This window comes from Sciurus carolinensis, chromosome 3, assembly GCF_902686445.1.
Source record: "Sciurus carolinensis chromosome 3, mSciCar1.2, whole genome shotgun sequence".
NCBI lineage: Eukaryota > Metazoa > Chordata > Mammalia > Rodentia > Sciuridae > Sciurus > Sciurus carolinensis.
In genome coordinates this window covers 58,294,842-58,312,455 of record NC_062215.1, presented here as the reverse complement: position 1 = coordinate 58,312,455, position 17,614 = coordinate 58,294,842, and the positions used below count along the sequence as shown (strand labels likewise).

General features: G+C 37.1%; 1 protein-coding gene and 1 pseudogene across 1 annotated transcript; one reads left to right on the top strand and one right to left on the bottom strand.

Annotated features, from left to right (window-relative positions):
* Window positions 1-17,614, top strand: part of LOC124979392 (myomesin-2-like) — a 347,584-nt pseudogene that overhangs the window by 306,191 nt on the left and 23,779 nt on the right.
* On the bottom strand, window positions 16,438-17,376 carry LOC124979583 (olfactory receptor 1468-like). The gene has a single exon (XM_047543961.1). It carries the CDS (start codon window positions 17,374-17,376, stop codon window positions 16,438-16,440), a length of 939 nt encoding a protein of 312 aa, XP_047399917.1.

The following is a 17,614-nucleotide window of genomic DNA, read 5'->3' as shown; positions in this document are numbered from 1 at the left end:
GGCAAGGGACACAGCTATGTGGGATGACCCTCCACAGTTGGGCTACAGGACAGATGACCCTGTGGGCCCCAAACCCTCCCTGATCTTCTGAATGTACATGTGTCTATGTGCATTGGAATGTGTGTGTATAAGCCATGTGTGGCCATGAGTATGGCTTGCTCTCAACCTGTCAGCCTTTCCTGAGTTGCTAGGAGTCAGAAAATGAGGCTCTTGTGCCCTGCTCTTCTGCAGATCTCTCCATCAAGTCTTGCTATCACCCAGGCTCAGGACACACCTGAGTCATGTTCAGATGCAAACACAGTGCTCTACTCCAGATCCTTTCCTGGCCATGCACAGCTCCAGCTGTATGAAGCATCTACAAAATGGAAATGGGCAACCTCCCCATTGGTGGACTGGATTGTTGTTTTGTGCATTGTCTCAACATAATGAAGGAATGGAGAAAGGTTAATAATGCAAGAATGTTTATGTATGTAGCTATTCCATTGTGAATAGCTACAAAACTAAGCTTCCAGTACCCAACACTAGCATCCATTCTACCAAGAACACTCACTTGTCCTGAACAAAGTGGTACACTACACATGAATGTTCTGCTTGCTTTGTTTTTGTCTTATTTATAAATGAAATTATCTCCCAACTTTCTTGTCAAAACTATACTCAACTATCAGTCAGTGAACACTGTCAGCAAATTCTCTGTTGAGTCAGATAGCAGTGAAGCATTTACTAAGAGCCTGATCTTGTCCATGGTGGTTCCATGGCAACTGTCAGCTGGATACAGATACAGGAGTCCTGCCAAAATTGAAGCATTCGGAGGCACTTGATGTGTGGAATCCACAAATGACAGAGGTGCATCTGAAGATCATTTTAAAGCACATGTCACACTTCCTGTGTACCAGTGAAGTTAATGAGTACACAAGCACTCTTCAGAAAGTCTGCCGATTGACTTCTGCTGGCACCCCATGTAGGTTGCAGAGCCAGGATCACTAAGGGCCTCTGAAATCCCAGAGGGCTACAGGGTATGGTGCACCACTGGGTGCCCCATCTCACTCAGATCCTTTTCCCTCACACAATCTATGCCTGGAGCTTTTGTTCCTCTCCTCAATGATGCTCCTCCCACTGCGTACAGAGCAGAACATGATGACTAATACCCCAAAATGCTGGGACTAAAAATGGGGAAAAACCCACACTCAATTCCCAACCTGGGAAAGAGTCCAGGTGACAGAAGAGGAAGACCATGAGGCTGATATTGGCTATCATCAGAGTGAATGAGAGCTGAGGAACGACAAGAAGAGTGCCTGGGAGAACAGAGCACCTGATCCCAGTCTTTCCAAGGAAGGGCCCTAGGAAGGAGGCAGCCTGTGCAGAAAGAGGCTCAGAGGTGGGTTCAGGAAATCTCTGCCTCAGGGCTTCTAACCTCAGGACAGCCAGCTCTGGCTCAGTACAGAAAGATGCCCTGCAGAAAGTTGTCAGGAGCCACAGATCTACTCACTGAATGAGCATAAATAACAACCCAGCCAGGACAAATATCTCCATGAATGATCATAAGCTGGGGAGATGAAGGCCCACCACAGGTTTAGAGTAATCACACATGAGAGGCAGCCAAGAAATTCAAACCTCTAACATCTTAAGAGCCCAAAATAAACCACACAAGAAGTTCTACAAGGGACAGGTGAGAAAGGAAATACTAACTGAACAACAAAGATCAAGGGCACACAGGGAACTGAAGGAAAAACACCCACCATGGTCTCATGAAGAAGTAACACTAGAGGGAGGGTGGTGCTCACCAGTAGACCACCAAGGATCAACTGCAAAGAATACAGACTGTGGGAGAGGCCACAGCACACAGAGAAGCCTAAGCACTGCTTGGAAAAGGGCCACACACCCAGGGGACCCAGCACTGATGGGTGAAGGGTGCTCACCCACAGGAACCAAAAGACACTGAGCATGCTGGGTGATGGATGCTCACCCAAAGGACACTGAAATGGAATTTAGGACAAGAACATATGTGGGTAGTTAATAAAGGGTTCAACTTTGTGTCAGAAAACAAGTGAAGATGTCCACTAAAAAATGAGGATAAAAACTAGAACATGCTACAGAGATGTGGTCAGTGTCATTTAAGAGAAGTCAAAATGACAAATTTGGTTGTCATCATTTGCAGGGGACAAGGAAGTTAATGACCAAGAATGGAAACATAGACAATGACACATGCAGCTCACATTGAAAAATGTAAGACTACAAATTCTATTTTTGAGGTTAGCAGTCTTAAATGTGTTCAGTGTTGATACATAGTGGAGCACTGGCATGTTCAAATTCCACATTCTTTAATCTTTGACATCATAATAAGATTCCCTTTCCTTCATGGAATCATCACAGGAGTTAAATAAGATCATGGATGTAAAGATTATTGATAACTTGAAAAAACCAAGGAGGGAAAGGTGATCTTTAAGAGTGAGGTTAAAAGCAGACTCTGGTCTCTTTGACCATGCTTGAGGAAACAACACTTAGGGCCCCAAGACGACTTGGTTTCCAGCAAATACAAACTAAACTGCTGTAAGAAAGCAAATATAATATAAATACAGATCAAGTAAAAAAGGAAGGGAAATGTAGACATGAGAAGAAAAGAAAAGTAAAAAAGGTTAAGAGAACCTTGCTCAAAAAGAGATTTCTATTTAGGAATGAAAAGTTCAATTTATAAGTGAGTGTTGACCCGAGTTGTTTGAATCTTAGCACTGACCTAGGAGAAGAGACTATGATTTAAACCTGAATTTTGGTTTTCAAAAAGAACACATGATAAATTAGTGGTTTAAGAGCTTCAGACAGAAATTTAAATTTTTCAAAAAAGAATGCAGCATCATATCTGAAGCCTGTGAATTCTTTCATTCATTCTTTTCTCTTGCCATCAACTCCAATGTACCACGTCATGTATATTCTACACTTGGTTCTCTTGCTACTTCATCCACTCCTTATCACAAGACCACATTCCTAGTCCAAGATGGCATCTTATCTCACCTGAACTATTGAATCAATCTCTCAAGTCATGTCCCTGTTTATATGCCTTAATACCCTTTACCTTCAATATGCTTCATATATGCAGTAGTATTCTAAGTAGAAATCTGATCAACCCTCTCCTGATTAGTGCTTCAGAGGACTGGCATTGCTCTTAAGATAACATTCCTTTTGAGGGCACAAATGTTGCTTTATTATCTGACCTGCATCTACCTCCACTTTCTCACCTGTCTCCACAGTGACTCTTCTAATCCATTCTGCAACAATGCTGAACTTAATAGAATTGCATACTCGCTGTTCCGCCTATCGCTTTGTCCGTCTGCTCCCTCTTCACCTAGCTTACCTACACTTACTCTCAGGCATATTATATGACACTTGCTAAGCTAAAACTTCCTGTGTCCACACACTAGGTGAGTCCTCAGAAGTTTCCACAGTTTCTATTCTCATATAATACCACTCATGTCCTGACTAGAGATTGATAGCTGACTTCTCACCAGGTTGTGAATTTTAATCAGGAAAAGTCATATCTACGTCACATCTACAGCAGGGCAGGACCTGGTAAATGGTACCTGATGTGGCCAATGTTTCATCAATATTTGTTGGCTCATCCTTCAGGATGAGACATATCCCTTCGACTTTAAGGAAGTCAATTCCCCTTAAGTAGAATAACTGTGACTTTCGTCCTCCCAGAATACAAATTCTTTAGATGTTACCACATAGCACATTTTGTCACTGCATTACCAACTTCTCAGATGTAGCATTTTTATTCATGGAAAATATTAGGGTACATCAGATGCCCTGCCCTTTTCAGCAATACTGACACCAATGGAACATTCTTATGCTTTAATACACAGGATGCCATCAAATCAATGTGATTAAAATATTAAAATAAATTTGCACACACAATCATACACACACAGATCATAATTCTAATTGGCTCTAATAAACCCCAGTATGTCAAAAAGCTATTAGAAGAAAGCAGAGGAGGAGCTTTAACAGATGTGGGAAGCTCATTTTGCTAAGATTAAATGAATGAGTACAACTGCTGGTAACTTCACCCTGCTGATGGTGTCCAACACTGCCACATAAACAATATGTGCCCTTGAATACTAGGTGTTAGTATTACAGTAGAAAGAAACATGTAGATCATGCATCTGGTGTCACAATTTTGAATTCCTGGTGAGTGAAATGATCTCATGTATAAGCAGTATATACAGGGACCACAAAACCCAGACATCACCTGCTGATATTGTCACTGAAGACCTAACTCTTAAATCTATACTTCTCAAACTGATTTGTACATAAGAATCACCTAGGGAAGTATTGTTTCTAAAATTTAATAAACATCCAAGTCACCTGGGGATTCTGTTAAACACCTAATCTTGTTCTGTAGCGCAACTTCAGAATTTTAAATGAACACCAAGGTGATGTCAGTACTGTTGTCACTGAATTGCACTTGAGTAGCAAACACACACATTTTCATTAAAGATACAGGTTAGTGAGCCCCTTCAGATAAATTTAATCATAATCTGTGACAGGAGGCCTAAAGCTTTTTAAAACTCCATAGATGAATGTAAACTAAAGAATTTTCATGAATCATTATAGCACTGAACCCTTATTCATAAGACTATTTTTATGTGCAAATGATACAATCATTGCACTGAACTACAGCAACTCTGAATACTGCAATCCTGAGACTAGGTCTTTACATATGGACCCTTGTGGGGGAGAGGGTTAGTCAACATTAAACCAATAGTAAATTAAGCATAGGAAAAGACTAGCAATAATATCTAATCATAAAATAGAACTATTAAAACAACATACTATAATAAAATTGTCTTAGACATTATCTCTCTTTTTCCTTGTCTCCCTAAATATGATTGTACTATATTCATTCTTCTTCTCTTGTCATTGGAGATAGATAATAATGGGAAAAATCCAAATTTTCATCTCATAATTCTTCCTCCTGGGCCTCACCATCCAGTCAGAACACTAAAACCTGTTCTATGCCTTATTCCTGACCATGTAGCTTGCCACATGATGAGGGGAACTCTTCATCATCGTCCTCATTCATCTGGACTCCCATCTCCACACACCCATGTATTTGTTTCTCAACATCTTTGTCTTTCTCTGACCTCTGGTTATCCTCAATAATTGCAATGCACAATTGCTACAGAACATGCAGAATCATTTTCCATCTATCCCCTATGCAGGTTGCCTGACCCAAATTCACTTCCTTCTATTTTTTGGAGATCTTGGGAACTTCAACCTCATAGCTAGGGCCTATGACCTGTATGGGCCATCTGCTTTCCCCTGCACTCCTCCACCATCATTAAGTCCCAACCTCTGTCTCTCCCTAGTGGCGCTGTCTTAGGTGCTGACCACATTCTGTTCCTTGTTGCACACTCTGCTGATTCCCAGATAGTCCTTCTGGGCAGACAATGTGATCCCACACTTTTTCTGTGAAATATCCACCCTTGTGAAGATTGCCTGCTCTGACTCTCATGTCAATGTATTGGTGATATTTATTATAGGAGGATTGTTGTCATCCCATTCTTACTCATTCTTGTGTCCTACGCAAGAACAGTATCCTCCATTCTCAAGGTCCCTTCTGCTTGAGGTATCTGTAAGGTCTTCTCCACCTGTGGTTCTCACCTCTCTTGGTGCTGCTGTTCTATGGGACAGTCATTGGTCAGTACTTATGTCCATCAGCTAATAATTCAACTGTGAAAGATACTGTTGTGTCTCTGAAGTACACAGTCATGGCTCCCATGTTGAACCTCTTCATCTACAGCCTGAGAGACATATAGCAGGATCCCTAGGAAGGGACCTTTGTAGGAAAAAAATTCCCTTGTGTGAGAAGGGCTTTTTACATAATTTTCACATTAATATTAGTGACATTAATATTGGAATATTTGCCCACACTTTTCCCTCATGATGGGAACTTCAGTTGAAGTAGCATACTACATAATTGTTCAACAGGCAAAAGAAAGGAGTTTTGGCTGAGTAGTGAACTAGGGAAAGTGGTCTTGGGGACCTGGCTTTGCCCTCCTCTTTATCTTTCCCAGGTTATGCTGGAGAAGCCTATGTGAAAGTTACATTTTATGTGCTCTCCAGTTCTTACATTATTAAATTATTCCTAGACCTTTCAATTTTTTCTCACATCTGTTTTGACTATGGTATCATTTTAAAATAGTGCTCCATAATCTCAGACTGATATTCAATAACTTCCCAGTATCTCAATCTCCCAGCAAATACCTAGAGTCTCCTATATAATATTCCTACACAAATTGTCATCATTCTCTTTCCTAACTTTCCTATACACCTTATTTATTTTCATATTTATATTGGCTTTTATTTCCTGTCCTATCAACATTTTTCTAACTCCTTGTACAATCCTGCTAGTAAACAATTTTGTGCTCACCTGTAATTAACTAATCCACAATCTCTAGAATTTATTGACCCAGAATGGATCAAAAAGTCAGAGGCTATAGGAAAATTTTAGTTTTTTAGGTTGCCCTTCTTCTTTTATTTTGATTTTGCAGAAGCTTCTCCTCTGTTTTATTATACCCCATGAAAATTCAAAGGAAGTAGAGAAGACATTATAATTTATTTGAAGACTAAAATCTGTCATCAACTTTCCATGTCACCCAATGGGTCAGTTGTTAAGGCTGTGCAAGATCAGAGACTGAAGATTCTTTCAATTTTTTCCCACTTCCAAATGAAGGTTAGCAACCATCATTTTTTAAAAGTATAGCACCCCCATGGCATGGATGGTTTCTTGCCTTGGTCCATTCATTTCCTTAGTCGTCCCCTCTAAGTGATGATATTCAAATCCATTCCTTTCATATAGTCTCCTGACCTCACTTCTTTATCTGAATGCCAGATCTTTCTCCAGAGCTCTCAGCTCTCCTTTTTAAAGCTTTAATTCTATATTTATATTTTATTTTTAAAATTTGTTCTTTTTAGGTATACATGACAGTAGACTGTACTTTAACATAGTATACATACATGGAGTATACCTTATTCTAATTAGGATCCCTTTCTTGTGGTTGTACATGACATGGAGTTTCACTGATGGTGAACATGGGAAAGTTATGTCCAATTGATTCCTCTGTCTTTCCTATTTATATTCCTTCTCCCTTCCCTTCATTCTACTTTGTCTAATCCACTGAACTTCTTTTCTTCCCTGCCCCATTTTTGTGTGTTAGCATCCATGTATCAGAAAGAACATTTGATTTCTGGTGTTTCAGGATTGGCTTATTTTACTTAGCATGATAATCTCCATATTCATTCATTTACTGGCAAATGTCTTACTCTTTTGTAGCTGAGTAATATACCATCATGTATACATCTCATTTTCTTTATCCATTTATCTGTTGAAGGACATGGAGGTTATTTTCATTTGCCCAGGGGACATTTCCATTTAAGAATCTGTGGACAGTTCAATCTCAGCATGAAGAACCTAGAACTCTAGGTTTCCTTCAACTCTTTCTTCATCTATTTTGTCATATCTAAAATTAAAATGCAACCTCCCTCTTTGTTACCTTTTCTATGTGCATATGTATATTCATAAAAGTAGATTATGCTTCCTACATTATTTGCATTATGCTTTTTCCATTGAATATTATGCTGAAATATTTTGTCATTTTCCATGTGGTTGTCAAGGTAATACCAGTTCTTATCTTAAACTCTGACATCTCATAAGACAGAATTATCAGTGACAAGATAGATGATTAATATTTATACTCTTTGAAAACAAAAATGTAATGAAAAAGGCATGAAGAATATATCCTATGATAAATAGGACTTAAAATGAGATTCAGGAACTGAAGGAAGGAAATCAACTTCCACTGAGAGGTATCAAAAACAGTACAGTATTAAGAATGTAAAAAGACCCCATAAGCCATGTCTCAACATTTTTAATGTTTTTATTCATTTTAAACTGAAACGAAAGTATAAATATTATACATGCAACTAGGGTACCAATTAATGTTTTGATACATGTACACCTTTATAATGCTTAAATCAGGTTAAACACAACATCTCCCCAAACATCTATTTCTTTTGATGAAAACTTTCAAAAGTCATTCTTCTCTTCTTGAAATGTACTGCGCATATTGTAATCTATTACCCTAATATACAATAGCACACTAGAAATCCTTGTTCCTGTGTAACTGTGTCTTAGTGCCCACAGATCAACCCTACCTCACCCTTCCTTCATTCCTGGCTCTTACCAGTCTCTTACCAGTCCATTCTACTCTCAGTTTCTATGAAACTGATCTCTTTAGATTCAACATAAGAGTAAGCTCATGTAACACACTCTCTCTCTCTCTGCCTGGCCATTTTAATTTCCATAATAAATTCCTGTTCTATCTACATTCTCATAAATCATAGGATTTTATTTCCATGTATATCTGTACACTATTTTCCATTTCTTGGCTATTATAGTGCTCGAATGAACATGGGGATAAGGATAACCTTCAACATATTAGATTTATTTCCTGTGGAAATTTACTCAGTAGTGGGATTGCTGTATTACATGGTCATTCAATTTTTAAAGTTTTGAGGAACCTCCATACTGTTTTCCATACTGCTGAACTAAGTTATAGTCCCACCGACAGTGTGCAAATGTTTCCCTTTCTCCATATCTTTGTCAACACTTGTAATCTTTCACCTTTTTTGATGGTATTCATCCTTTCTTGGATGAGGTAAGATTATTTTTATGTTGTTATTGGTGCAGTATAGTTTTAGATAACTGAGATTCATTTTGACATATTCATGAATGCATATAACATAATTTACTTTATTTCAAAGTCTTATTTGTAGTTTTTTCCTTAGTACTTAGTGAGTATGTTCTGGATTATTTTTGCCCCTTTCATTTCTGCAGTTATTTGTGGTATATTTATTGTTGCTATTCATTGGTTTTTATGTTGTTGTTACTGTTGCTTTTTTTTTTCCAGTGCTACAGGGGATAAATCCCAGGACCTCAAGCATATTGTGTGGTTGTTTGCTTTCTCTCTGAGCTCAGTTGAGAGAAAATGTGACTTATTCCAGCCACACCTAACCCTACCTGAACCTTGGTGTATAATTCAACTCAAAGAGTGGAGGAGATAACTCCCAACTGATGGCCCAGTTCCAACTGGGCAAAGCTAGAGGGGCCTGAAGTTCCACTCCTGAACATTCATGCCATTAGCCATGGCAGAAAGAAGTAACATAGCAGTTAAGAACATAGCACCTATGAGGAACCTCATCACAGGCCACTCCCACATCTTTTTAGAGCACATTGCTGACAAGACTGGAGGAATAACCACAGTAAACACACCCCAAATACTTCACTCTCTACAACATACCTGCCTAAGCTACCAGAAGGATCCCACTCTTGCAAAACCTACTGAGAAATCAGAACCCTTAGGCTCCAACACAGTATGCCCAGCATCAATTACATGAATCTCAGCCAAGGGAGGCACAGGGAAAAGACAATATGAAGTTCATTTGGAGTTAAAGTCAACACTACATGATGAACCAATATCTCCAGGCTCATCATCAACAGAATATTTCTCTAATTCCATTCATAATAGCCTAAAAAATAGAATAAGACACTTAGGAATGAATCTAATGGAGGAGGTGAAAGACCTATACAATGAAAACTACACAACAGTGAAGAAAGACATTGAAGAAGGCATCAAATGACAGGAAGATCTCCCATTTTCTTGGATAAGGAGAATTAATATTGTTAAAATGGCCACACAACCAAAAGCAATTTACAGATTCAATGCAACATGCATAAAAATACCAATGACATTCTTCACAGAAATAGAAAAAAATAGTCCTAAAGTTCATTTGGAAGAAAAAAATACCCAGAATAGTCAAAGCAATTTTCAGACAAAAAAAAAAAATCAATGTTGGAGGCATCACATACAAGATCTCATATTAGAATACAAAGCTATAGTAAACAAAAACTGCATGGTACTGGCCTAAAAACAGACATATAGACCTGTGACGCAGAATAGAAGGCAAGGAGACACACCCACACAGATACAGTCATTTGATCCTTGACAAAGGTGCCAAAAATACATACTGGAAAAAAGCTTTTTAAACAAATGATTATCCATACATAACAGAAGAAAATGAGACCCTTATCTTTCATCCTGCACAAAAATCAACTCAAAATGGACCAAAGACATAGGATTTAGACCACAAACTATGCAACTCGTAGAAGAAAACACAGGGTCAACACTCGGTTAGCTTTTAAGCACAAGCAATGACTTCCTCAATAGAACCCCTAAGAGCTCAGGAAATAATGCCAAGAGTTAATAAATGGAACAGCATCAAATTAAAACATACAGCAAAGGAAACATACTATCTGATTCAGCTATACCACTCCTTAGCCTTTACCAAAAGAGTTAAAGTCAGAACTTGAGGGATACACACATAACCATGGGTATTGTAATACAATTCACAATAGCCAAGTTTTGGAATAAGTCTAGGTGCCTAGTCTAGGATGAAGCGGTAAAGAAATGTAGTAAACATATACAATAGAGTATCATTCAGCCATAAAGAGAAATGAAATCATGTTATTTGCAGGAAAATAGTGGAACTGGAGAGCATCAGATTAAGCAAAATAAGCCAGACTAAGAAAGGGTAAGTATCACATGCTTTCTCTCATATGTGGAATCTAGAAAAAGGAAAAATTATGGCATGAAGGGATAAGAGAGACTATTAGAAAAGAGGAAGGGGATCAGGGGAATGAATGGAGACCAACAGAAAAAATCAAGTGTTATATGCATATACAAATATTCTAAATTGAAACCCATTTTCCTATATAATCAGTATGTGCTAATGCAAAAGACCATATCATATACAAATGGGGATAATTTTACTTCCTCCTTCCCAATATGGATGCCTCTTCCTTGTCCTATCATTTGCATGGTCCAGTACTATCTTGAGCAAGTGGTGAAAGTGGACATCTTTGTCTTATTCTAGATCTTAGAAGAAACATTCTGAACTTTTCCTTGTTCAATATGATGCTCACTATGGGTTTCTCATATTTGTACCTTTATTGTGCTGAGGTATATTCCTCCTATACCTAATTAGTTGTGATTTTTATCATGAAAAGATGTTGAATTTTTTCATGTTTTCCCTACATCTAATGAGATAGTCACATGATTTTTGTCCTTTGTTTTGTTAATGAAGTGTATCCATTTTATTGATTTGCAAATGTTAAGCCATCCTTGCATCTCAGGAATAAATGCAACTTGATCATGATGAATGATCCTTTTAATGTGCTGTGGAAATCACTTGAGTATTTTGCATCCATGTTCATCAAGCACATGAGTCTGTAGTTTTCTTCTGTCAGGGAGTCCTTGTCAGGCTATATATAATTTCATGGTAACTCTGGTTTTGTAAAAAGAATTTGGAAATATTCCTTGCTCTTCCAATTTTCTGAAGAGTTGTGAATAATTTATATTAGGTCTTAAAATGTTTTATAGAATTCAACTGTGGGACCCTGAGGTCCTGGGCCTGCCTCTGATGGGAAACTGTTTTTCTTTTATTTTTTTAAACCAACTCTATCTCTTCTCTCAATTATTTGTCATTTCAGATTTTTTGTTTCTTTGTGAATTGATCTTAGTAGGTTCTTTGTGTCTAGCAATTTGTCCACTTCCTCTGGAGTATCCAATTTGGGGCATAATAATTGTTCATAACTGTCTCACAATACTTTGTAGTTCTGTGGAGGCAGTTGTAATGTTTCTTTTTTCATTGCTGATTTTATTTGATTTCTTTCTTTTTCTCTCCGTCAGTCTAGACTGCTATTGGTCTGTTAATTTTTTCAAAAAACAAACTCTTTGCTTCATAGATGTTATTTCAATCATATTGTTTTCCTGGCTTGTATTTCATTGATTTTGATCTGATATTTATTATATCTTTTCCTTTGCTAACAAACTAAGGTTGGTTGTTCTTTTCCTATTTCCCTGAAGTATAAGATGAAGCTGTTTATTTTCCTTCTCGGATATAGGTGTTTCTTGCAATAAACTATTATCTTACAACTCCCCTTGCTGCATCCCATAATTTTTTGTAGGATTTGTTTCTGTTTTCATTTGCTGCAAGATATTTTTAAATTTCCCTTTTAATTTCTTCACTGACCCAATAGTTGCACAGGATCATGTTGCTTAATTTCCGTGTATTTGTGTATTTTCCGAAATTGTTTGTTATTAAATTCCAGTTTCATACCATTGTATTCAAAAGAGGCATTTGGTAGGATTTCAATCTTAAATTTGCTAAGATGTGTCTTGGCCTAACATATGATATGGAGACTGTTCCCCATGTGCATTTGCAAAGAACATCCCTTTTGTTGGTGTTGAATTAAATGCTCTCTATATGTCTAGTAGCTCGAATTTGTCTAAAATGTTGCTGAAGTCCAGTGTTCCTTATTGATTCTTTGCATGATCTATCCAATACTGAAAGGACTGTGCTGAGGTCCCCTACTAATGGGCCTGAAAGGAGAGGCACTTTCATATTTGTTTAATATTGTTAATTGTTCCATTGTTAGTTCCATATATACTTAAAATTTTTATATCTTTTTCACTAGTTGATCATTTCATTAGTATATAATGTCCTTTTTTTGATAATTTTTATTTAATATCTATTTTGTCAGATAAACATATTGCTCCCTCTCTTCTTTTTTTTACATAGAATATTCTATTTGTATAGAATATCTTTTTCTATCCTTTCACTTTCTTTTTTTAAATTTATTTTTATCCTTTCACTTTCAACCTCAGTGTATTTTCAAAAGTGAAATGTAGGCAGCTTAGAGGTGGGCTTAGTTTCTTGTATGTTTTGTACATTCACTCAATGTTTTATACATTCTTATTGAAGAATGTCATCTATTTTCTTCATTCAATGTTATTATTGATGGGTATGGACTCACTACTCACTGCTGTTTTGCTTTGTGCTTAGTTCTTTTGTAGGTATGATGGTTTTTCCACTCTTGTTGTCTTCCTTAGTGATTTGGTGGTTTTCTGTAGTCATGTGTTTTGATTGTTTTTTTATTTTTCTTTTGTGTGTCTCATTCAGATTTTTCCATTATTGTTTCCCCTGGGGTTACAGAGAAGATCTTAAATTTGTAATAGTTGATTCCAAATGGATAGCAACTTCACTTGGACTGAAAATAACAACTTTACACTGAAACTCTTACATTTTGAGTTTTTTAATGTCCAAATTCACATCATTTTGTAACATATATCTGTTGATAGTTTATTTCAAAGAACGTTGCAACTTATAATTTGTTATTTGCCCTTTGTACTAGGTATAAAATTACTCAACTGTCTTAAAGTCTCAGATGTTCTGAATACTGCACAGTATTAATTATCCCATTGGGTTTAAACCTCCTGTAAGTTTTATGCTAGTAATTCCATTTAGTGAATTTTCCTTAGTATTTCCTATAGGGCAGGTCTAGTTTTTGTTTACTAAGTAAAGTTTGTCATTTTCCTAAAAATTCTGAATTCTTAAACACAGGTATGCTGGGTTTGGTTCTTTGTAGTGTGTTCTTAAGAATTTTTTTTTATCATGCAAACATCATTGAGTATACTTACACTAATACAGGTATGATGCCACGCAATAATAGTCTTATGGGACCACTTTGTACATGTAGTCCATCATTGACTGAAATGTCATCATATGAAGCATGACTGTGTTTCTAAGCTTCACGCTGTAACCCATGATATATAAAATTATTTATCAATAGAAGTTAGTGACAGGAATATATAGTGATAGATGAGGAGATTGATCAATAGGTACTAAATTGTAGTTAGAAGTAAGATGTTCTGGTGACTACAGATAACAGTAATGTGCTATAAATTTCAAAAGAAAAAAAGAAAAAGAAAACCAACAACAGAAAAATAATTCTGAACATTTTCACCATAAAAAATGATGAATGAGGATTCAGCTTGACATTATTTAAATATTACACAATAACTATATGTACCCAAACATCACATGATACACCATAAATATGGATTTTCTTTTTGGTACTGCTGTTTGAACCAGGGGCATTTAACCACTGAGCTACATCCCCAGATGTTTCTTATTTTTTTTAATTTTGACACAGGGTCTTACTAAATTTCTAAGCCTGGCTTCAAATTTGTGCTCCTCCTTCCTCAGGCTCCCAAGTAGCTGAGACAACAAGCATGCATCACCACACCAGGCTAATATATACAATTTTTATGCTTTAAGGTATCAGTTAAACATTTAAGCTAAACATATACAATTTTAAAACATATTTCATTTTAAGAATTCTAATGAATCTATACCAAACTTAAATATGCCTTTTTATTTTGTGCCCACTTATCCTCAAGCTCCTCATTCTTACATGTAATATCAGTCATTATTCAATATTCAGTTGTATAATGATCAACTGTCATATCCCAAGCTTCTGGTTCTGAGAAGAGTTACATGAATCCATGCATGAGATAAACATAAACTCCGTAGAAGGGCACATTGTAAAATGATGCCTGAAAAACTGGTGGAATCCAAGTATATTCTGTGCTCCAATTAATTACCTTGTATCAACAATTTGTAAGTTTGACAGGGTATTCTAGTATATAAAATTATACCATGAGAGGAATCTAGGGGAGGTACAAATAAATTTTGGGGATTTTGTCTTAAAACTGTGGTTCTATAATATAAAAATTTTAGAAATATGTGAATCTTGAAAATAAATCTTATGGCATCATTAGCCAAATATACAAAGTTTAGTGATTCCTAGTCTCCCTTTCTGGATTTTATAGTTATTTCATATAACTTTCCTGAATTAATATATAAAGACAGCTAAGTATACAGCAAAAGTTCATGGTCCTACAGTGGCAGGAAAATGAAAGCATCATGTTAAGTGAATTAAGTCAGACTCAAAAAGTCAAGGATCATATGTTTTCTCTCATATGCAAAAGATAGAGAAAAAGGGGAAAAGGAGGACATCATGAAAAGAGAAGGGACATCATGAAAATAGAAGGGACATCACTAGGGTAGAGGAAAAGATCAGAGAGAGGGAAAAAGGGAAGGGTAGAGGCTGTACTGAGGAATGAAACTGATCAAATTTTGTTATGCACTTGTACAAATGATTCACAGAGAATCCTGGTATTCTGTATAATTATTATCTTTCAATGGAAAAAAATGGACCATAAAAAATTCTGAATCTCTGTATAGAATTCGGGTGAAAAAAATATTCTCTATCTCCCCAAACTGCATCTTAATTGAGGAAAATGGCTGAATTCTGGAGAGACAGACGTACATCAGAGTGATATATACCACTTCTAGGCCTGGCCTATAAAACTCATTTATGGAATCTTCTACCCATAATCTTTTCTCCAACTGGATAGCAGAACTTGAGGTGACTCTGGAAACCTCAAGTTAAAGATGACAGTGCCTTCTTCAGCTGCATAGCATGAAACGTGTGCCTCCCACACCCCAGTGCTAACTGCATTCTGAGAGCATATGCATTATAGAAACTAGTGTACCATTAGAAACACATGGAGAATGTTAAAATAAGTCAGTAATCTTAGCATTAAAAAATAAATTAAAACTGGATAATAATTCATTGCCATGCTGGAACCTTGGCAAGTTCGAATTCCACATTGTTCAGCCTTTAACAGGATACTAAAATTTCCTCTCCATGCTTAAATTAAATCTTCACAGGATTTAAAATAACATTACAGATGTAAAGTTTACTGATAGATTTTAAAATACCAAGGAGGAAAAAGAGATCGTTAAAGAGTGAGGTTGATAAGCAAACTCTGACTTCCATACCCATGCTTGAAGGAATGACATTCAGGGCCCCAGACATGACTGAGTTCTCAGATAAATTCAAACAAAACTATTATAACACAGCAAACTGCAAGTTCACCTGAGGTTAAGGCAGGTTAAAAAACAGAATGAAGGCATGGAAAAAAGTAAGCTTTAAAAAATAGGTTAAGAGACAGAAGGATGTGTACACTTCTTAGAAAGAAAATTTTTTTATTCAATAGTGAAAGTCAAGTTTAGAATAAGGAACAGTACACAGATTGGGATTTAGTATTAGCATGAAAGGAAAGAATATCATTTCAAGCAAATATGCCTTATAACACAATATGACTTTTTAAGACACTGCTTATAAAAACAACACAAGTTGAATCAGTGACTCAACAACTACAGACAAAAATTTCAATTGAAATACTTTATCTCATGTCTCCTCACCCTCGCCTGGATTTAATAAACAGGGAAGTTTTAATAGAAGATTACTGAGAATGCCTTTATTTAATGGGTAATTATGTGGTATTTTATTTGAACAGTAATTTCTATGATAGGAAGAAAGGACTGGAGGATAGCATTCAAATATTAATATCAACATATCAATTCCATCATTTGCAGCAGAAAGTGATGCATTGCTCTCAAGCATTACCATCACAGGCTAAAGGGAATTTTCTGAAGGATTCTTCCTATTGCTTCCTTTATGTCTCTGTTCCTCAAGCTGTAGATAAAGGGGTTCAGCATGGGAGTGACTACCGTGTACAGCAGAGCCATGACAGTATGTTTCACAGTAGAATTATTAGCCAATGGACATAAGTAGAGTCCAATGACTGTCCCATAGAAGAGCGACACAACAGAGAGGTGGGAGCTACAGGTGGAGAAGGCCTTATGGATACCTTGAACAGAAGGGATCTTGAGAATGGAGAACATGATGTGCCCACAGGAAACAACAATGAGGACAAAGGGAATGATGAGAATGAGGCCTGCTGTGATGAATATCACCAGATCATTGACATGAGTGTCTGAGCAGAACAGCTTCAGAAGAGCAGACATATCACAGAAAAAGTGGGGGATCACGTTCTCTGCACAGAAACACAATCTGGCCATAAGTAGGGTGTGGAGCATGGCATGGAACATGGTCAACACCCAGGAGAGCACCACCAGGGAGAGACAGAGTTTGGGGCTCATGATGGTGGGATAGTGCAGGGGGAAGCAGATGACCACATAGCGGTCATAGGCCATGGCCACTAGAAGGAAGCTCTCCAAGTCTCCAAAAAACAGGAAGAAGTACATTTGGGTCAGGCAGCCTGCATAGGGGATGGTTGGAATTTGGTTCTGCATGGTTTGCAGCAGTTTAGGAATGGTCACAGAGGAAAAGCAGAGATCAGAGAAGGACAAATTGCTGAGAAACAAATACATGGGAGTGTGGAGATGGTAGTCCAGGCGAATGAGGACAATGATGATGAGGTTCCCCAGGACAGTAGTAAGATACATGGTCAGGAATAAAGCATAGAACAGGTTTTGGTGTTCTGGCTGGATGGGCAGGCCCAGGAGGAGGAACTCTGAGATGGTAGATTGGTTCCTTCCTGTCATGTTCTATCTCCAGTGACTTTAAGTGAAGATAATAGGATTTTTTAAAACATAAATTAAAAAGCCAAACACATTTGTATGGTGTGCTGTCCCTTAGGAGCTCTTCAATAATTGACCCCACTGATCTCACACTCAGCATTCAAAATCACATCTACAATGAGATTAAGACACATCACTCAATCCAAGCCATCTCTCCAAGTTCGTTTCCTCACTTATCATTGAATGTAACTATGCTGACTCT

What these genes read in the sequence shown, in the direction of transcription:
- LOC124979583 (XM_047543961.1), bottom strand. Translation starts at nt 17,376, where the DNA reads ATGACAGGAAGGAACCAATCTACCATCTCAGAGTTCCTCCTCCTGGGC.